Raw genomic sequence first — 14,343 nt, 5'->3', positions numbered from 1 at the left:
GTACAGGACAGATGAAGCACGAACCAGTAACTAGCAAAGGACAATGCCTGCCTTATACAGTACTGTCACGTATGATACGTTGACTGACTGAATCCTTCCGACTTTTATCGACTCAGACCTGAAGAGACGAGTAGCGAACTTAAATTGACGCACTGTACATTCCTAATTCACTATTTCCTCCTTGATACTTTGCTAGTAGGCTTGCTTTCACAGAACAGTTGACAACTACCTTGACATATCTGCCATATCACATTTCTCAAGATGTCTGTGACACTCTTCAGTCGGTCAAACTATCCTGTGACCATTTATGCTGACCTCCTATGTATAGATATACCATCACCCGTTAGGCTTATTTGTCACAGGTCCCACACGCTTCAGCAGTATTTTGAGATGGGTCACACAAGTATTTTACAAACAATCTTAAAGGCTCCATCCAAAGAGCTGGAAGTCTGCCACTTACTTCACTTTCATCTGAGGCTATGTCATCGTTCTGCTCCAAGTTGTTGTTGTTGTGGTCTTCAGTCCAGAGACTGGTTTGATGCAGCTCTCCATGCTACTCTATCCTGTGCAGGCTTCTTCATCTCCGAGTAACTACCACAAACTACATCGTTCTGATCTGTTTGGTGTATTCATCTGTTGGTCTCCTTCTACGGTTTGTACCCTCTGCACTTCCCTCAAGTATTAAATTGATGATCCCTTAATGACTCATAACGTGTCCTACTATCCGATCCCTTCTTCTGGTCAAGTTGTGCCACAAATTCCTCTTCTACCATTTCTCCCAATTCCTTTACTCCACATCCCTAAAAATTGTTCACACAGGATATTTGTAATTGCAATGGGAAAAACTTTAGTTACTTTCTCAAAAGAGCTCATTGGCTGTTTTGAAACGCTACAGACGGAACGCTACCATGTAGCGACGTGACCCTCCACTAGCGACGTAAGCTATGGCAGTGAATCGATCAGTACGTGTCAGTCGACTGTACGCAGTCAGAGCAGCAGTATGTGTCGCTGCAGAGGCGTGACGTAGTGGTAGAAAGGAGCTGTTGTGTTTGAATAGAGTTAAGTTTAAGTAAAGTTCCTCGTTTTGGCTCCAGGCAGGTCAATCCGCCCCGACCGACCGTCGTGTCATCCTTTGCCAGTGGCGTCGTCAGGTGCAGTATGGAGAGGCATGTGGTCAGCACAAAGCTATCCTGGCCATTGTCTGTTTGTTGGCCTTTGAACCATTAGTAGTCGGTCGAGTAACTCCTCGGCTGGCCTCAACAGGCTGAGTGCAACCCATACCAGTTATCCTACCAACGAAAAGTCCCACCCAGTACCTGAAATCGAGCCCGGCCGGTTGGCCGTGCGGTCTAGCACACGGCCTTCTGGGCGGGAAGGAGCGCCTGCTCCCCGGAACGAATCCGCCCGTCGGATTTGTGTCGAGGTCCGGTGAACCGGCCAGTGTGCGGATGGGTTTTAGGCGGTTTTCCATCTGCCTCGGCGAATGAGAGCTGGTTTCCCATATTCTGCCTCAGTTACACTATGTCGGCGATTGCTGGACAAACAAGTTCTCCACGTACGCGTACACCACCATTACTCTACCACGCAAACATAGGCGTTACACTCGTCTGGTGTGAGACGTTCCCTGGGAGTCCACCGGGGGCCAAACAGCACAATAACCCTGGGTTCGGTGTGGGGCGGTGGAGGGGTGAAGTGGACTGCGGTAGTCGTCGTGGGGTTGTAGACCACTGCAGCTACGGCGGGGACGGAGCGTCTCCGTCGTTTCTAGGCCCCCGGTTAGCATACATACATACCAGGAATTGAACCGAGTCAGCTACAGAAGGGGACATCGTTTTTGTATATACCCGTGACCAAATTGTAAATGAAGTTGTGCAGCGGGTTAGTGTATGAACATACATTATGTCATCAAAAGTATCTGGACACACCAAAAACATGTTTTTCATATTAGGTGCATTGTGCTGCCACCTACTGCCAGGTACTCCATATCAGCGACCTCAGTAGTCATTAGACAAAGGGAGGGAGCAGAATGGGGCGCTCCGCGGAACTCACGGACTACGAACGTGGTCAGGTGATTGCGTGTCACTTTTTCATACGACTGTACGCGAGGTTTCCGTGTGGAAGCATCCCTAGTTCCACTGTTTCCGATGTGATAGTCAAGTGGAAACGTGAAGGGACACGTACAGCACAAAAGCGTACAGGCCGACCTCGTCTGTTGACTGACAGAGACCGCGACAGTTGAAGAGGGTTGTAATGTGTAATGGGCAGACATCTATCCAGACCATTACACAGGAATTCCACACAGCATCAGGATCCATTGCACGTACTATGAAATTTACGCTGCAGGTGAGAAAACTTGGATTTCACGGTTGAGCAGCTGCTCATAAGCCACACATCACGCCAGCAAATGCACAAATGACGCCTCTCTTGGTGTAAGGAGTGTAAACATTGCACGATTGAGCAGTAGAAGTTGTGTGGAGCGACGAATCGCGGTACACAATGTGGCGATCCGATGGCAGGGTGTGGGTATGGAGAATGCCCGGTGAACGTCATCTGCCAGCGTGTGTAGGGCCAACAGTAAAATTCAGGGCGGTGGTGTTATGGTGTGGTCGTGTTTTTCACGGAGGGGGCTTGCACCCTTGTTGATTTGCGTGGCACTATCACAGCACAGCCCTACATTGACGTTTTTAAGCATCTTCTTGCTTCCCACTGTTGAAGAGATATTCGGTGATGGTGACTGCATCTTTCAACACGATCGAGCACCTGTTCAACATGCACTGCCTGTGGCGGCGTGGTTACACGACAATGACATCCCTGTAATCGACTCGCCTGCACAGAGTCCTGACCTGAATCCTACAGAACACCTTTAGGATGTTTTGGAAGCCGACTTGGTGCCAGGCCTCACCGACCGACATCGATACCTCTCCTCAGTGCAGAACTCCATGAAGAATGCGCTGCCATTTCCCATGAAATCTTCCAGCACCTGACTGTATGTATGCCTGCGAGAGTGGAAGCTGTTATCAAGGCTAAGGGTGGCCCAACAGCATACTGAAATCCAGCATTACCGATAGAGGGCGCCACGGTGTCCGGATACTTTTGATCACATAGTATAGGTGTCCATCATGTCTACAGAAAATGATCTGCTGCTATGCTGTGTAACATGATGTAAGGACAGTGGCTGTAAAAAAAAATGGGAAGCGACGGTAACCGGAGACGAGATGTCTAGTGTATAATAGAAAAATGTACAAATGTGTGAAATCATCAGTCCCTAAGCTTACACACTACTTAACCTGAATTATCCTAAGGACAAACAAACACACCCATGCCCGAGGGAGGACTCGAACCTCCGCCGGGACCACAAGTGTATAATTGAAGAGCCGTCAGGAGAGTAGATGCTTCCTGGTAAAGTGTTATTTTGTCCTCTACTCTAGTGCAAACGATGAACTAAATGAATAATAGTGGAAGAAAGGCAGGAATTCACTGAATAACTGTTATTCTGCTGTTTGTGTAAAGAAAGAACTATAAATACATTGTTCCAAATAGACAGTCATCCTTCCACCAGCTGAACCTAAATTCGTAACCGTGGTATTGATGATGATGAACTCCAATACTATTTCACAGAGCGTACGAGACGATGCGGGAGACCCGCACCGCTGTACTAGGCAAGGTCCGAGCGGAGGTCGTTTGTCATTGCCTTCCTCCGACCGTAATGGGGATGAATGATGATGATGATGCAGACGACACAACACGCAGTCATCTCAAGGCAGGTGAAAATCCCTGACCCCACCGGAAATCGAACCCGGGACCCCGTTCTCGGGAAGCGAGAACGCTACCGCGGTCAACCATCGCATTAATACTGTTGTATTTGTATACATGTGCAATAGTACAGTTAGCCTAATTTCTCTGAAATTCGGAGAACCATCGCATTAGTACTGCGAACTGCAGAGAAATTAGGCTAACTGTACTATTGCATATTAAAAGCGGTGGCTCGTTTATATTTTACAGGTTACTATTCATTGCTGTAGGGGCTGTGATTTTTGATATTTTTTGTCTAAACCGGCAAGGTAAAACAGAGGCCGCTACTTCCACCACATCAAGTGGATTTAGTGCTCACGTACTCAGACTGAGCCGTGAACACTTCCCAGTTCATCATTGGGGAAAAACTGAAAGTGATCATTACTATTATCGGTGCCAGGCGCGCGATATTGAATCTTTATCCTATCGTTAATGGCGCGAGACCTGCACGACCTTGTAGCAGCCGTTATAGTTCTGCATTATTCTGTGACACTAGGGGCGATTTCACGTAATGAAAGGGAGAATGTACGATTAAAGGACTCATTTATTAAACAGTTGAAAATCGAACAATAATACAAGCAAATGGGGGTGGGGGAAGAAAGATTCGAGTTCAGCAGCCTGCCCCAACGTACGTTCATAACAAGCCACGACAGCAGGAGAAAAGGAATTTTTGTAACGATCGCCGCATTATCAAATGGGGGCCAATTTACTAAAGGAAGGGGTTGCAGGCATGCAACGACCACCACCGCGAATCAGCCAAAGACTGAGAAAGATGCTACTGTGTGTGAGTCGCTCGGTAGCCTCCCGTACTGAAGGAGTAAAACCCGCGAGACGCGAAACTGTTCACAGTGACCTACAAGGTTCCCTCTGGGCCGCAGGGCGCGAATCTGCAGCGCACGCCGGCGCTCGTGCTTGCCGACCTCCGTCTCCTGGAAGCAGCACCTCCGGTCACACCAGAACTGCCCTACTGCCCCTTTGTCCAACACCCACCCGCGAAAAACTGGCGCGCACCTGAACTGGCCAATCATAGGGCCGGAATTTCACAGAGAGACGACCTCGCGACGGTGAAATCGAGCAGAATTAGCAGTCACAAGGTTGGTAAGGCAGGTTGGGGAACTGAGAACAGGAGAAACTTTGGCCACTACTGAATGTTCAAACGACACCACGTGCTACCCTGGCGATCGGAAAAAGGATGGGAAACGGGAAGCCATCATGGCTGCTAGGAAGACTGCTGCCCTCTCCCATAAATAAGAAAATTCCCGCCAAGCTCCTCTCACACATCAGTGTGAGACAAACTGTAAAAATCGTCAAATAAATCAGGCAACCAATAGAAGTTATTAATATTGCCTGAATTATTATTTTACCGAATACCAGAATGCTGGGATTAGAAATATGAAATGCGAGCACTGAATGGTGAATGAAGTGCACGTCTTTCAACATGTATACAAATACAACAGTTCACTGAATTGTTACAATCATTGCTTGGTTTCAGCTATCAAAGGAAAAAAACCTGTAACTGAAGGCTTGGAATAGCATGTAATGGCAGAAGCTCAGTCTTTTGCCACCCATCACTTGACTCAGATGTTGGGTTCAAAGTTCAGCACCACTTTCACAGAGTGCAACCATAAGGACAGCCGAGGATAACGCAGCGCACTGTCCCGATTTGACCCCTATAACTTCTGTAGCGCCCTCAAACTACTTTTCTGGAGTCCTTTGATAAACCGCAGACCATTTCTTTATTAATTTATTAGCTATTTCTTTTTAGTATGTGATCCAGATAGAAGTGCAAACCAAATATAGCACATAACATTTTAAAATGATTTCGAATGTGTTAGTACAACTAAGCATTATGGTTTTAGGGGCATTAACCTACATAAAATTTCTACATTTAAAAAAAAAGGAAAAATGATAATTTTTAAGAGAAAGAAAATAATTCTGCATACAACCGTTTCACTATCCGGCACACAAGTATGTGCTCACCCAGAACCAGAAGGCAGATGCTATTGTTGTACTGTACTAGGCTGCATCGCTGGATTGCAAATTTTGTAATTTATATTTCTACTACCCACTACTTTACAACACTACACTACACTACACAGCATTACACTACGCTGCACTACACTACACTTCACTACACTACTCTACTTTACTCGGTATCAGAACTGACCTACATTTCTCATTTGCCTACATGGTCAGCCGGTTAGCCCCGGCGCACTGAGGCAGAACTCAGATCCACAGGGCAGTGCCGCTTTGCCACTCGAGCTGTAGGGATTGCGAGATGGCAGTCAGGGTCACAGGAAATCCTTCTCGATCACCCTTTCCTGACTGCTTCTGGAAGTGGATGTTCTGCCACTGTATGTCACGCTGTATGACCTCTTCTCGCTTGTCTCTCAGCCACTTAGGCTTGGTGGTTACAGGCTGATACTTTAGCCGTTCAGCTTATGCCACAGTTCCTCGTACATAATTATATTGCAGACAGTTGCGTCACCAAAGCCACACCTGCCCTGATCTGGAACGTCTCGTCTAGTGCTACACTCCCAGACGATGTGGTATAAGGTGCCGATTTCTCGACGTTCACAAGTGTCTGTGGTATGTTGTCCTATTTTTAGTAAGTACGTGGGATACGAATCGCGTGTAACAGGTAGTGTATAGCTGCCACTACAGAACAGCCGCTAACAATTCCCGGACATCTGAAAAGTGATTTCTCCAGAGAGGCCTCTTCATAGCCCTGAATAGGTAATAATGATAAGGGGCCAACTCGAGAGAATATGGTGGGTGTGGCAGTACCAGAATGGGAGCCATCTTTGCCCTACTTGTACGGGGCGAGCACTGTCGTGTTGCAGGAGCAATCGTCGTGATTGTGCCAAGCGGTTGTGACTGTCGGAAGTGTTTGCACCGTCACCTCACAGAAACTGCGTTCCAGCACTGCCCTTGGCGGTCACACTCCACGTTTTCTGCTCACGTAGTGACATCAGCTGGGGAAATGGAGACAACTGTGCAAGGATAACACTGATAGTGATTGCTATGCCAGCTACCGTTAAACCAAAGTACTTGCTATTGTAATGCTGAGTAAAATGGCACAGTTCGAATTATGGGAATAAAATGAAGTGTAAATCAATACGGAACATCCGTCGTAGCTACGGTCTAAAAAAATGAAGAACTTGTTAGCAACTGGATCAGTTACTTAGCTATTTAGAACCTGTTCAGTCAGGGAAAGTACAGCTATCAAACCTACACACACCAGTCCCATCAAACTACAGACCGATTTCACTTTTGCCAGCATTCTCAAAAATTTTAGAAAAAGTAATGTACAGTCAGCTTCTCAACCATCTGACCACAAATAACATATTATCAAGAACACAGTTTGGATTTCTGAAGGGTTCTGATACCGCGAAGGCTATTCACACCTCCAGTGAAAATGTACTTAATTCATTATACAACAAATTACAAGCATCAGGTATTTTCTGTGATTTGTCAAAGGCATTCGATTGTGTGAACCACAACATCCTTTTAAATAAATTAGAATTCTATGGTGTCACAGGCAGTGCTGCAAAATGGTTCAAGTCATACCTCGCTAACAGGAAACAAAGGGTGTCCGTGCAAGGGACTAGTGAATTAAGTCATCAGTCATCATCAGAATGGGAAGAAATTACATGTGGTGTCCCACAAGGATCCATCTTCGGGCCATTGCTTTTTCTTGTGTACATTAATGATCTCTCATCAGTTACACTGCCAGAAGCAGAGTTCATTTTGTTTGCAGATGACACAAGTATTGCAATAAATAGTATGTCGAGTGTAGTTCTAGAAATATCTGCTAATGATATTTTCATGGATATTAATAAATGGTTTAAAGCCAAATCACTGACATTAAACTTCGAAAAGACTCACTATATGCAATTCAGAACCTCTACGAGGTTTGCACCCAGTATATGCATAAAGTATGAAGAAGAGCTGATAGAAGAGATTGACAGTCTTAAATTCCTGGGATTAGAACTTGATAATAAATTCAGTTGGGAGGAGCACACCACAGAACTTCAGAAACGCCTTAACAAATCTGTATTTGCAATTCGAGTGTTAGCAGACATAGGCGACATAAAAATGAAAAAGGTTGCATACTTTGCCTACTTTCATTTTATAATGTCACATGGTATAATATCTTGGGGTAACTCTTCCAGTCAAACAAAAGTTTTCAGAGTCCAAAAGCGCGTAATACGTATTGATTGTGGAGTAAATTCACGGACGTCCTGTAGAAACCTCTTCAAAGAACTGGCTATACTAACTACTGCCTCTCAGTATATTTACTCCTTAATGAAATTTGTCCTAAATAATATATCTCTTTTTCCAACAAAACAGCTCAGTTCATAGATACAATACTAGGAACAAAAATGATCTGCACAAGGACTTAAAAGCACTTACTTTAGTTCAAAAAGGGGTCCACTACTCAAGAACACTCATCTTCAATAATTTGCCAGCAAACATAAAAAATTTAGTTACAAATAAAGATCAGTTTAAAAGGAGCCTGAAGGACTTAGTAGTGGCCAACTCCTTCTACTCCATTGACGAATTTTTTAATAGAAACAAATGACGTATTGTATTTATTCATACTATTAGTATTGTTATTTCGGCTTAAAAAAATTGACATGTTCCACGTCCACGAGGATCTCGTCAGCACGGATCTGTGGAACGAAAGACTAATCTAATGTAATCTAAATGCAATCTGTGGGCGGGTGACAGCATCCTTGCGCCTGCCGGTGTCGTTTCGAATTCTGCGAGAGCCCGCGGTGTGCCGGCAGACGTTCGTGACGCAGCTGATGGCGGAGCCGATGAAGGCGTGGGTGGACCTGCAGCGGCCGCTGGCGCCCGACGACCTGGAGGGCTTCCTGCACCGCAGGCTGATGGTGTCGTGGGCGTGCCGGCTGGGCGTGCCCGGCTGCGTGCACCAGGCCACCGAGCTGTTCGCCGACTGGATGCGACAGCCGGACCCCGACCGCGAGAACCCGTCAGTACCGGCACAGCGGCGCACGTCAGTGGACGGGGCATCTCTCCCACTCCCATCACAGATTCTCCATACGGGCACCAGTACGAGTGTGCAGTGTGCCGAAGACACCGCTCCTGGTGCTGTTCAGAAAGCCACAGTGACACCTGCCCGCTTTAGAGATCTGGAGACGCTCACTGTTTTGACGTGGCAACACGGAATGGTCGATTCCTCTGCACGTTCTGGCACACTTGCCCCCTAGCGCGGCTTTCTCCACCCAAGTCACAGATCGAAACTGGGAGAGATGCACTGTACGCTGACGTCTGATATTTCTCTGTGCGGCTGCTTTCTGACAGTCCACAGGTGCTTACGAATAAACTTTTACTTAGGACTACCCCTTGACAGAAAATTGACGTCGGTAAGACACCTCATGACTCGTACGGACCGAAACCAATTCTTCAGTGTGTGGCGTTGCATTATCAGTATTAAAATGTCTCGAATATTTGAACCACTGTTGTAAATCGCCTTCCTCACGTTTCTGTGTTCATTCATAATTCTTTCATAGAATGTTAAATAATGAGAAATGTAAAATGTAGTCGCAGTAAATAATAATACAAACATCGCGGTGCAGTGTATCGTGCTCTTCTTTAACAGCGGTGGGACGTCAAACGGGCCGACTTGGAACAGGAGAGGCACCACAGGACATTTTAATTTCCACTGTCTATACTTTTACAAATAAATCCGTAACACTTTGTCAGCATCACCAGTAAGGATTCAGGATTCACACTCATTCCAGTGGAAGTTCGAAAACATAACGAAATAATTTTCTTTACGTGTCAAATTTCATCATCTTTTTCACTTGCAAATGGTAGCATTTGTTGCTATAGGTACAGTTTCCTTTATAAGTTAGAGAGATTTTTCGATGAATTTTGCGCAGCATACGTACCATACTTACAGGCGTATGAAACTCTAGAATTTATTTAATTTATGAAAAAACGAATGAGCTGTTATATTTTAAGCTTCAGAGTGTTTAGAAAAAACACAAATTTTGTAGTTAATTACCTCAATTTTTACCACAGTTTTTAATAGATTTTGAAAATCCTAGAGTTTCATACACCTTTAAGTACGGTTTGAATGGTGTGCAAAATTCATCGAAGAATCTCTCTTACTTGTGAAAAAAATTGTACCAATAGCAACAAATGCAGCCATTAGTAAGTGAAAAAATGATGAAATTTCACATGTAAAAAAAATTATTTCGTTATGTTTTCGAACTTCCACTGCTATGAGTATGAATCCTGAATCCTTCCTGGTCATGGTGTTAAAGTTTTATGAATTTATTTGTAAAAGTATAGACAGTGTAAATTAAAATGTCCTTCGGTGCTTCTCCTGCTCCAAGTCGGCCCGTTTGACGTCCTACCCCCCTTAACAAGTAAATTCATAAATATTTGTCAGCATGACCAGGAAGGGTTCAGAATTCAAACTCGTAGAAGTGAATGTTCAAAAACATAACAAAATAATTTTTTTACATGTGAAACTTCATCATTTTTTTACTTACTATTGGCTGCATTTGTTGCGATACGTACACTTTCCTTCATAACTAAGAGAGATTCTTCGACGAATTTTGCACAACATACAAACCAAACTGATTTCGTCAACTCCAGCAGCAGCATGCAGTTTGTCAAGTGTGTCTTTCGTTGTGCGAAGAACATCTTTTATTGTGTTGCTGCCCGCTCGATGGAGAATTTTGGCACCGGTTCAGTGACACCTTGAACTTATGGTAATAGAGCGATGTTTTGTGCTTCCATTCGCTACCCTCTATTGCCTTCGTTGTTTCTCGCCATAGTTTTATCTATTACTTTCATTCCATAACCGTTGGCACAAAAAATGGACTTGAGGTTTTGTAGTTCACCCTTCAGACGTCCACCGATCCTGAGAGCCCTCTCGGTTAAAGTGTGCAGGGTGGATTACTTGTGTGTAGGGTGATATTGGGAGGAGCCATGGAGGTGCCTGTAAGTACAGGTTGGTTACTTATGTTTTCTATGGCCCAACTTTCAATCAAGCTTTCTGTAAACTTCCACTTCGAAGAAAGTGTATGTAGGTTGTTGTTGTTGTTGTTGTGGTCTTCAGTCCAGAGACTGGTTTGATGCAGCTCTCCATGCTACTCTATCCTGTGCAAGCTTGTTCATCTCCCAGTACCTACTGGAACCTACTTCCTTCTGAATATGTTTATTGTATTCATCTCTTTGTCTCCCTCTGCGATTTTTACCCTCCACGCTGCCCTCCAATACTAAATTGGTGATTCCTTGATGCCTCAGAATGTACCCTACCAACCGATCCCTTCTTCTGGTCAAGTTGTGCCACAAACTTATCTTCACCCCAATCCTATTCAATACTTCCTCCTTTGTTATGTGATGTACCCATCTAATCTTCAGCATCTGTAACACGACATTTCGAAAGCTTCTATTCTCTTCTTGTCGAAACTAGTTATCGTCCACATTTCAGTTCCATACATGGCTACACTCCATACAAGCACTTCCAGAAACGACTTCCTGACACTTAAATCTATATTCGATGTTAACAAATTTCTCTTCTTCAGAAATGCTTTCCTTCCCATTGCCAGTCTACATTTTATATCCCCTGTACTTCGACCATCATCAGTTATTTTGCTCCCCAAATGTATGTAGGTAAACTCTAGAATTTTCCAAATGTATTAAAAACTATGGTAAAAATTGAGATAATTAACTATTATGAAATTTGAGTTTTGAAGTTTAAAATCTAACGGCTGATTCATTTTTTTCATAAATTGGATAAATTGTAGAGTTTGATACATCTGTAAGTACGGTTTGTATGCTGTGGAAAATTCATCGAAGAGTCTCTCTTATTTACGAAGGAAAGTGTACCTATAGCAACAAATGCAGCCAATGGTAAGTGAGAAAAATGACGTAATTTCACATCTGAAAAAAACTGTTTTGTTTTTCAACTTGCACTGCTATGAGTGTGAATCCTGAATCCTTGCTAGTCATGCTGACGCAGTTTTAACTTGTCGGTTCTAGGCGCTCAGTCCGGAACCGCGCGACTGCTACGGTCGCAGGTTCGAATCCTGCCTCGAGCACGGATGTTTGTGATGTCCTTAGGTTAACAAACTGCCTATTGGCTTCTGTCTCGGGTTCTTCGGCCGACGTTCATCTAATGACTTTTCTGACGTTTCGCGAGCACGAGTGGCTGGCATTGTCAAAGCTTCACCCTCCATTGCCGGTGGTGGACTGGAGGCGAGCTCGCGGCCGCAGACTATATGTACCTGGCGCGCCAACGTCCGAGGGCTTCTCCGCGGTCATTTCCGGTGCGGTTCACCTCTTGCTACCTGCGACGGTCGTTCGCTGCAGTACGGGAAGCCAGGAACCGTTTACCTTAAGGCTTTCCTCTTTCTTGTTCAAACTGTTCGCGTGTTTTTGTATTTCTACAGCTTCTTTGAACAAGCGCGTGTGATAGTTCTGCTCTACAGCCAGAACTTCCGTGTCGGCGAATTTTATTACGTGGTCGGTCTCATTCAGTGCGTGCTCTGTCACGGCCGATTACTCCACCTGCCCCAACCTGCAATGTCGGTTGTGCTCTTTGATCCCGGTGTTAATTGATCGTCCAGTCATTCCGACATAAACTTTTCCGCATGTGCATGGTATTAGTATATTCCCGACGTTGCAAGTGGGTCTCTTTTCTCCTTCGCCGATCTACGACACTCTTTGATATTCCTTGTCGGTTTGAAAATCGTCTTTACGCCATGTTTGCGCAATATAAGGCCGATTCTGTCCGTCACTCTAGGAATGTATGGCAGAAAGGCCGTACCCGACATTTCTTTTTCTGGTTTCTTACTTCGCCGAGTGTTTGGCTCTGTTACACTTCTAATATAATTTGTGGAGTACCCATTGCTCCTCAGAACAGTTTCCAGGTGTTGCGTTTCTCGTTTGAGGTGTTGCGGCTCACATATTCGTCCTGCTCTCGTTACGAGCGTACCAATCATGCCTCTTTTCTGGCTCGGGTGGTGGTTTGACAGTTTTTGCGGGTATCGGTCCGTGTGTGTCGGTTTTCGATACACGCTGTGTCCCAGGTTTTCGCCTTCCCTTGTGACCAGCACATCTAGAAATGGCAGTTTCTTGTCCTTTTCTACTTCATGGTAAATGTTATGTTGGCATGGAGGCTGTTCAAATGTCTGAGGAAGTCACCGAGCTGGTCTTCACCATGGCTCCACACCACGAAAGTATCATCGACGTACCTGTACCACACCTTAGGTTTGCAAGTCGCCGAGTCCAGTGCCTGTGCTTCGAATTGTTCCATGAAGAAGTTGGCCACCACTGGACTGAGAGGACTACCCATGGCGACGCCTTCCAGCTGTTCGTAGAAATCGCCAATCCACGTGAAACAGCTCGTGGTGAGACATGCATGGAAGAGCTTTTTGATGTCTTGCGGGAACATGGAACCGATGTGCTCCAGAGCGTGACTGAGTGGCACTTTCGTAAATAACGAAACAACATCAAAGCTGACCAGGATGTCGTTTGGTGCAAGTTTCAGTTTCTTCAGCTTCTCAATGAAATGTCCTGAGTCCTTAATGTGTGTGTCGGTCTTCCCCACGTGTGGCTGGAGCAGAGAGGCCAAGTGTTTCGCCGGTTTATACGTTGGTGAGCCAGGAGCGCTAACGATCGGGACGAGCGGGAAGAATATGTGAGCCTCAACACCTCAAACGAGAAATGCAACACCTGGAAACTGTTCTGAGGAGCAATGGGTACTCCACAAATTATATTAGAAGTGTAACAGAGCCAAACACTCGGCGAAGTAAGGAACCAGAAAAAGAAATGTCGGGTACGGCCTTTCTGCCATACATTCCTAGAGTGACGGACAGAATCGGCCTTATATTGCGCAAACATGGCGTAAAGACGATTTTCAAACCGACAAGGAATATCAAAGAGTGTCGTAGATCGGCGAAGGAGAAAAGAGACCCACTTGCAACGTCGGGAATATACTAATACCATGCACATGCGGAAAAGTTTATGTCGGAATGACTGGACGATCAATTAACACCGGGATCAAAGAGCACAACCGACATTGCAGGTTGGGGCAGGTGGAGTAATCGGCCGTGACAGAGCACGCACTGAATGAGACCGACCACGTAATAAAATTCGCCGACACGGAAGTTCTGGCTGTAGAGCAGAACTATCACACGCGCTTGTTCAAAGAAGCTGTAGAAATACAAAAACACGCGAACAGTTTGAACAAGAAAGAGGAAAGCCTTAAGGTAAACGGTTCCTGGCTTCCCGTACTGCAGCGAACGACCGTCGCAGGTAGCAAGAGGTGAACCGCACCGGAAATGACCGCGGAGAAGCCCTCGGACGTTGGCGCGCCAGGTACATATAGTCTGCGGCCGCGAGCTCGCCTCCAGTCCACCACCGGCAATGGAGGGTGAAGCTTTGACAATGCCAGCCACTCGTGCTCGCGAAACGTCAGAAAAGTCATTAGATGAACGTCGGCCGAAGAACCCGAGACAGAAGGCAATAGGCAGTTTGTCAACAAGTGGCCACGAAAGCCTT

General features: G+C 45.4%; 1 protein-coding gene across 2 annotated transcripts in view; it reads left to right on the top strand.

Annotated features, from left to right (window-relative positions):
* Positions 1-14,343, top strand: part of LOC126109625 (aminopeptidase Ey-like) — a 397,038-nt gene that overhangs the window by 335,547 nt on the left and 47,148 nt on the right. For both annotated transcript variants that reach the window (XM_049914671.1, XM_049914670.1), the window contains exon 11: positions 8,586-8,791. In XM_049914671.1, coding sequence (XP_049770628.1) covers positions 8,586-8,791 — 206 coding nt within the window. The remainder of the gene's footprint in view (positions 1-8,585; positions 8,792-14,343) is intronic.

This window comes from Schistocerca cancellata, chromosome 12, assembly GCF_023864275.1.
Source record: "Schistocerca cancellata isolate TAMUIC-IGC-003103 chromosome 12, iqSchCanc2.1, whole genome shotgun sequence".
Classification (NCBI taxonomy): Eukaryota; Metazoa; Arthropoda; class Insecta; order Orthoptera; family Acrididae; genus Schistocerca; species Schistocerca cancellata.
Note: the sequence above shows the minus strand (reverse complement) of the source record. Positions and strands in the feature narration are given on the sequence as shown.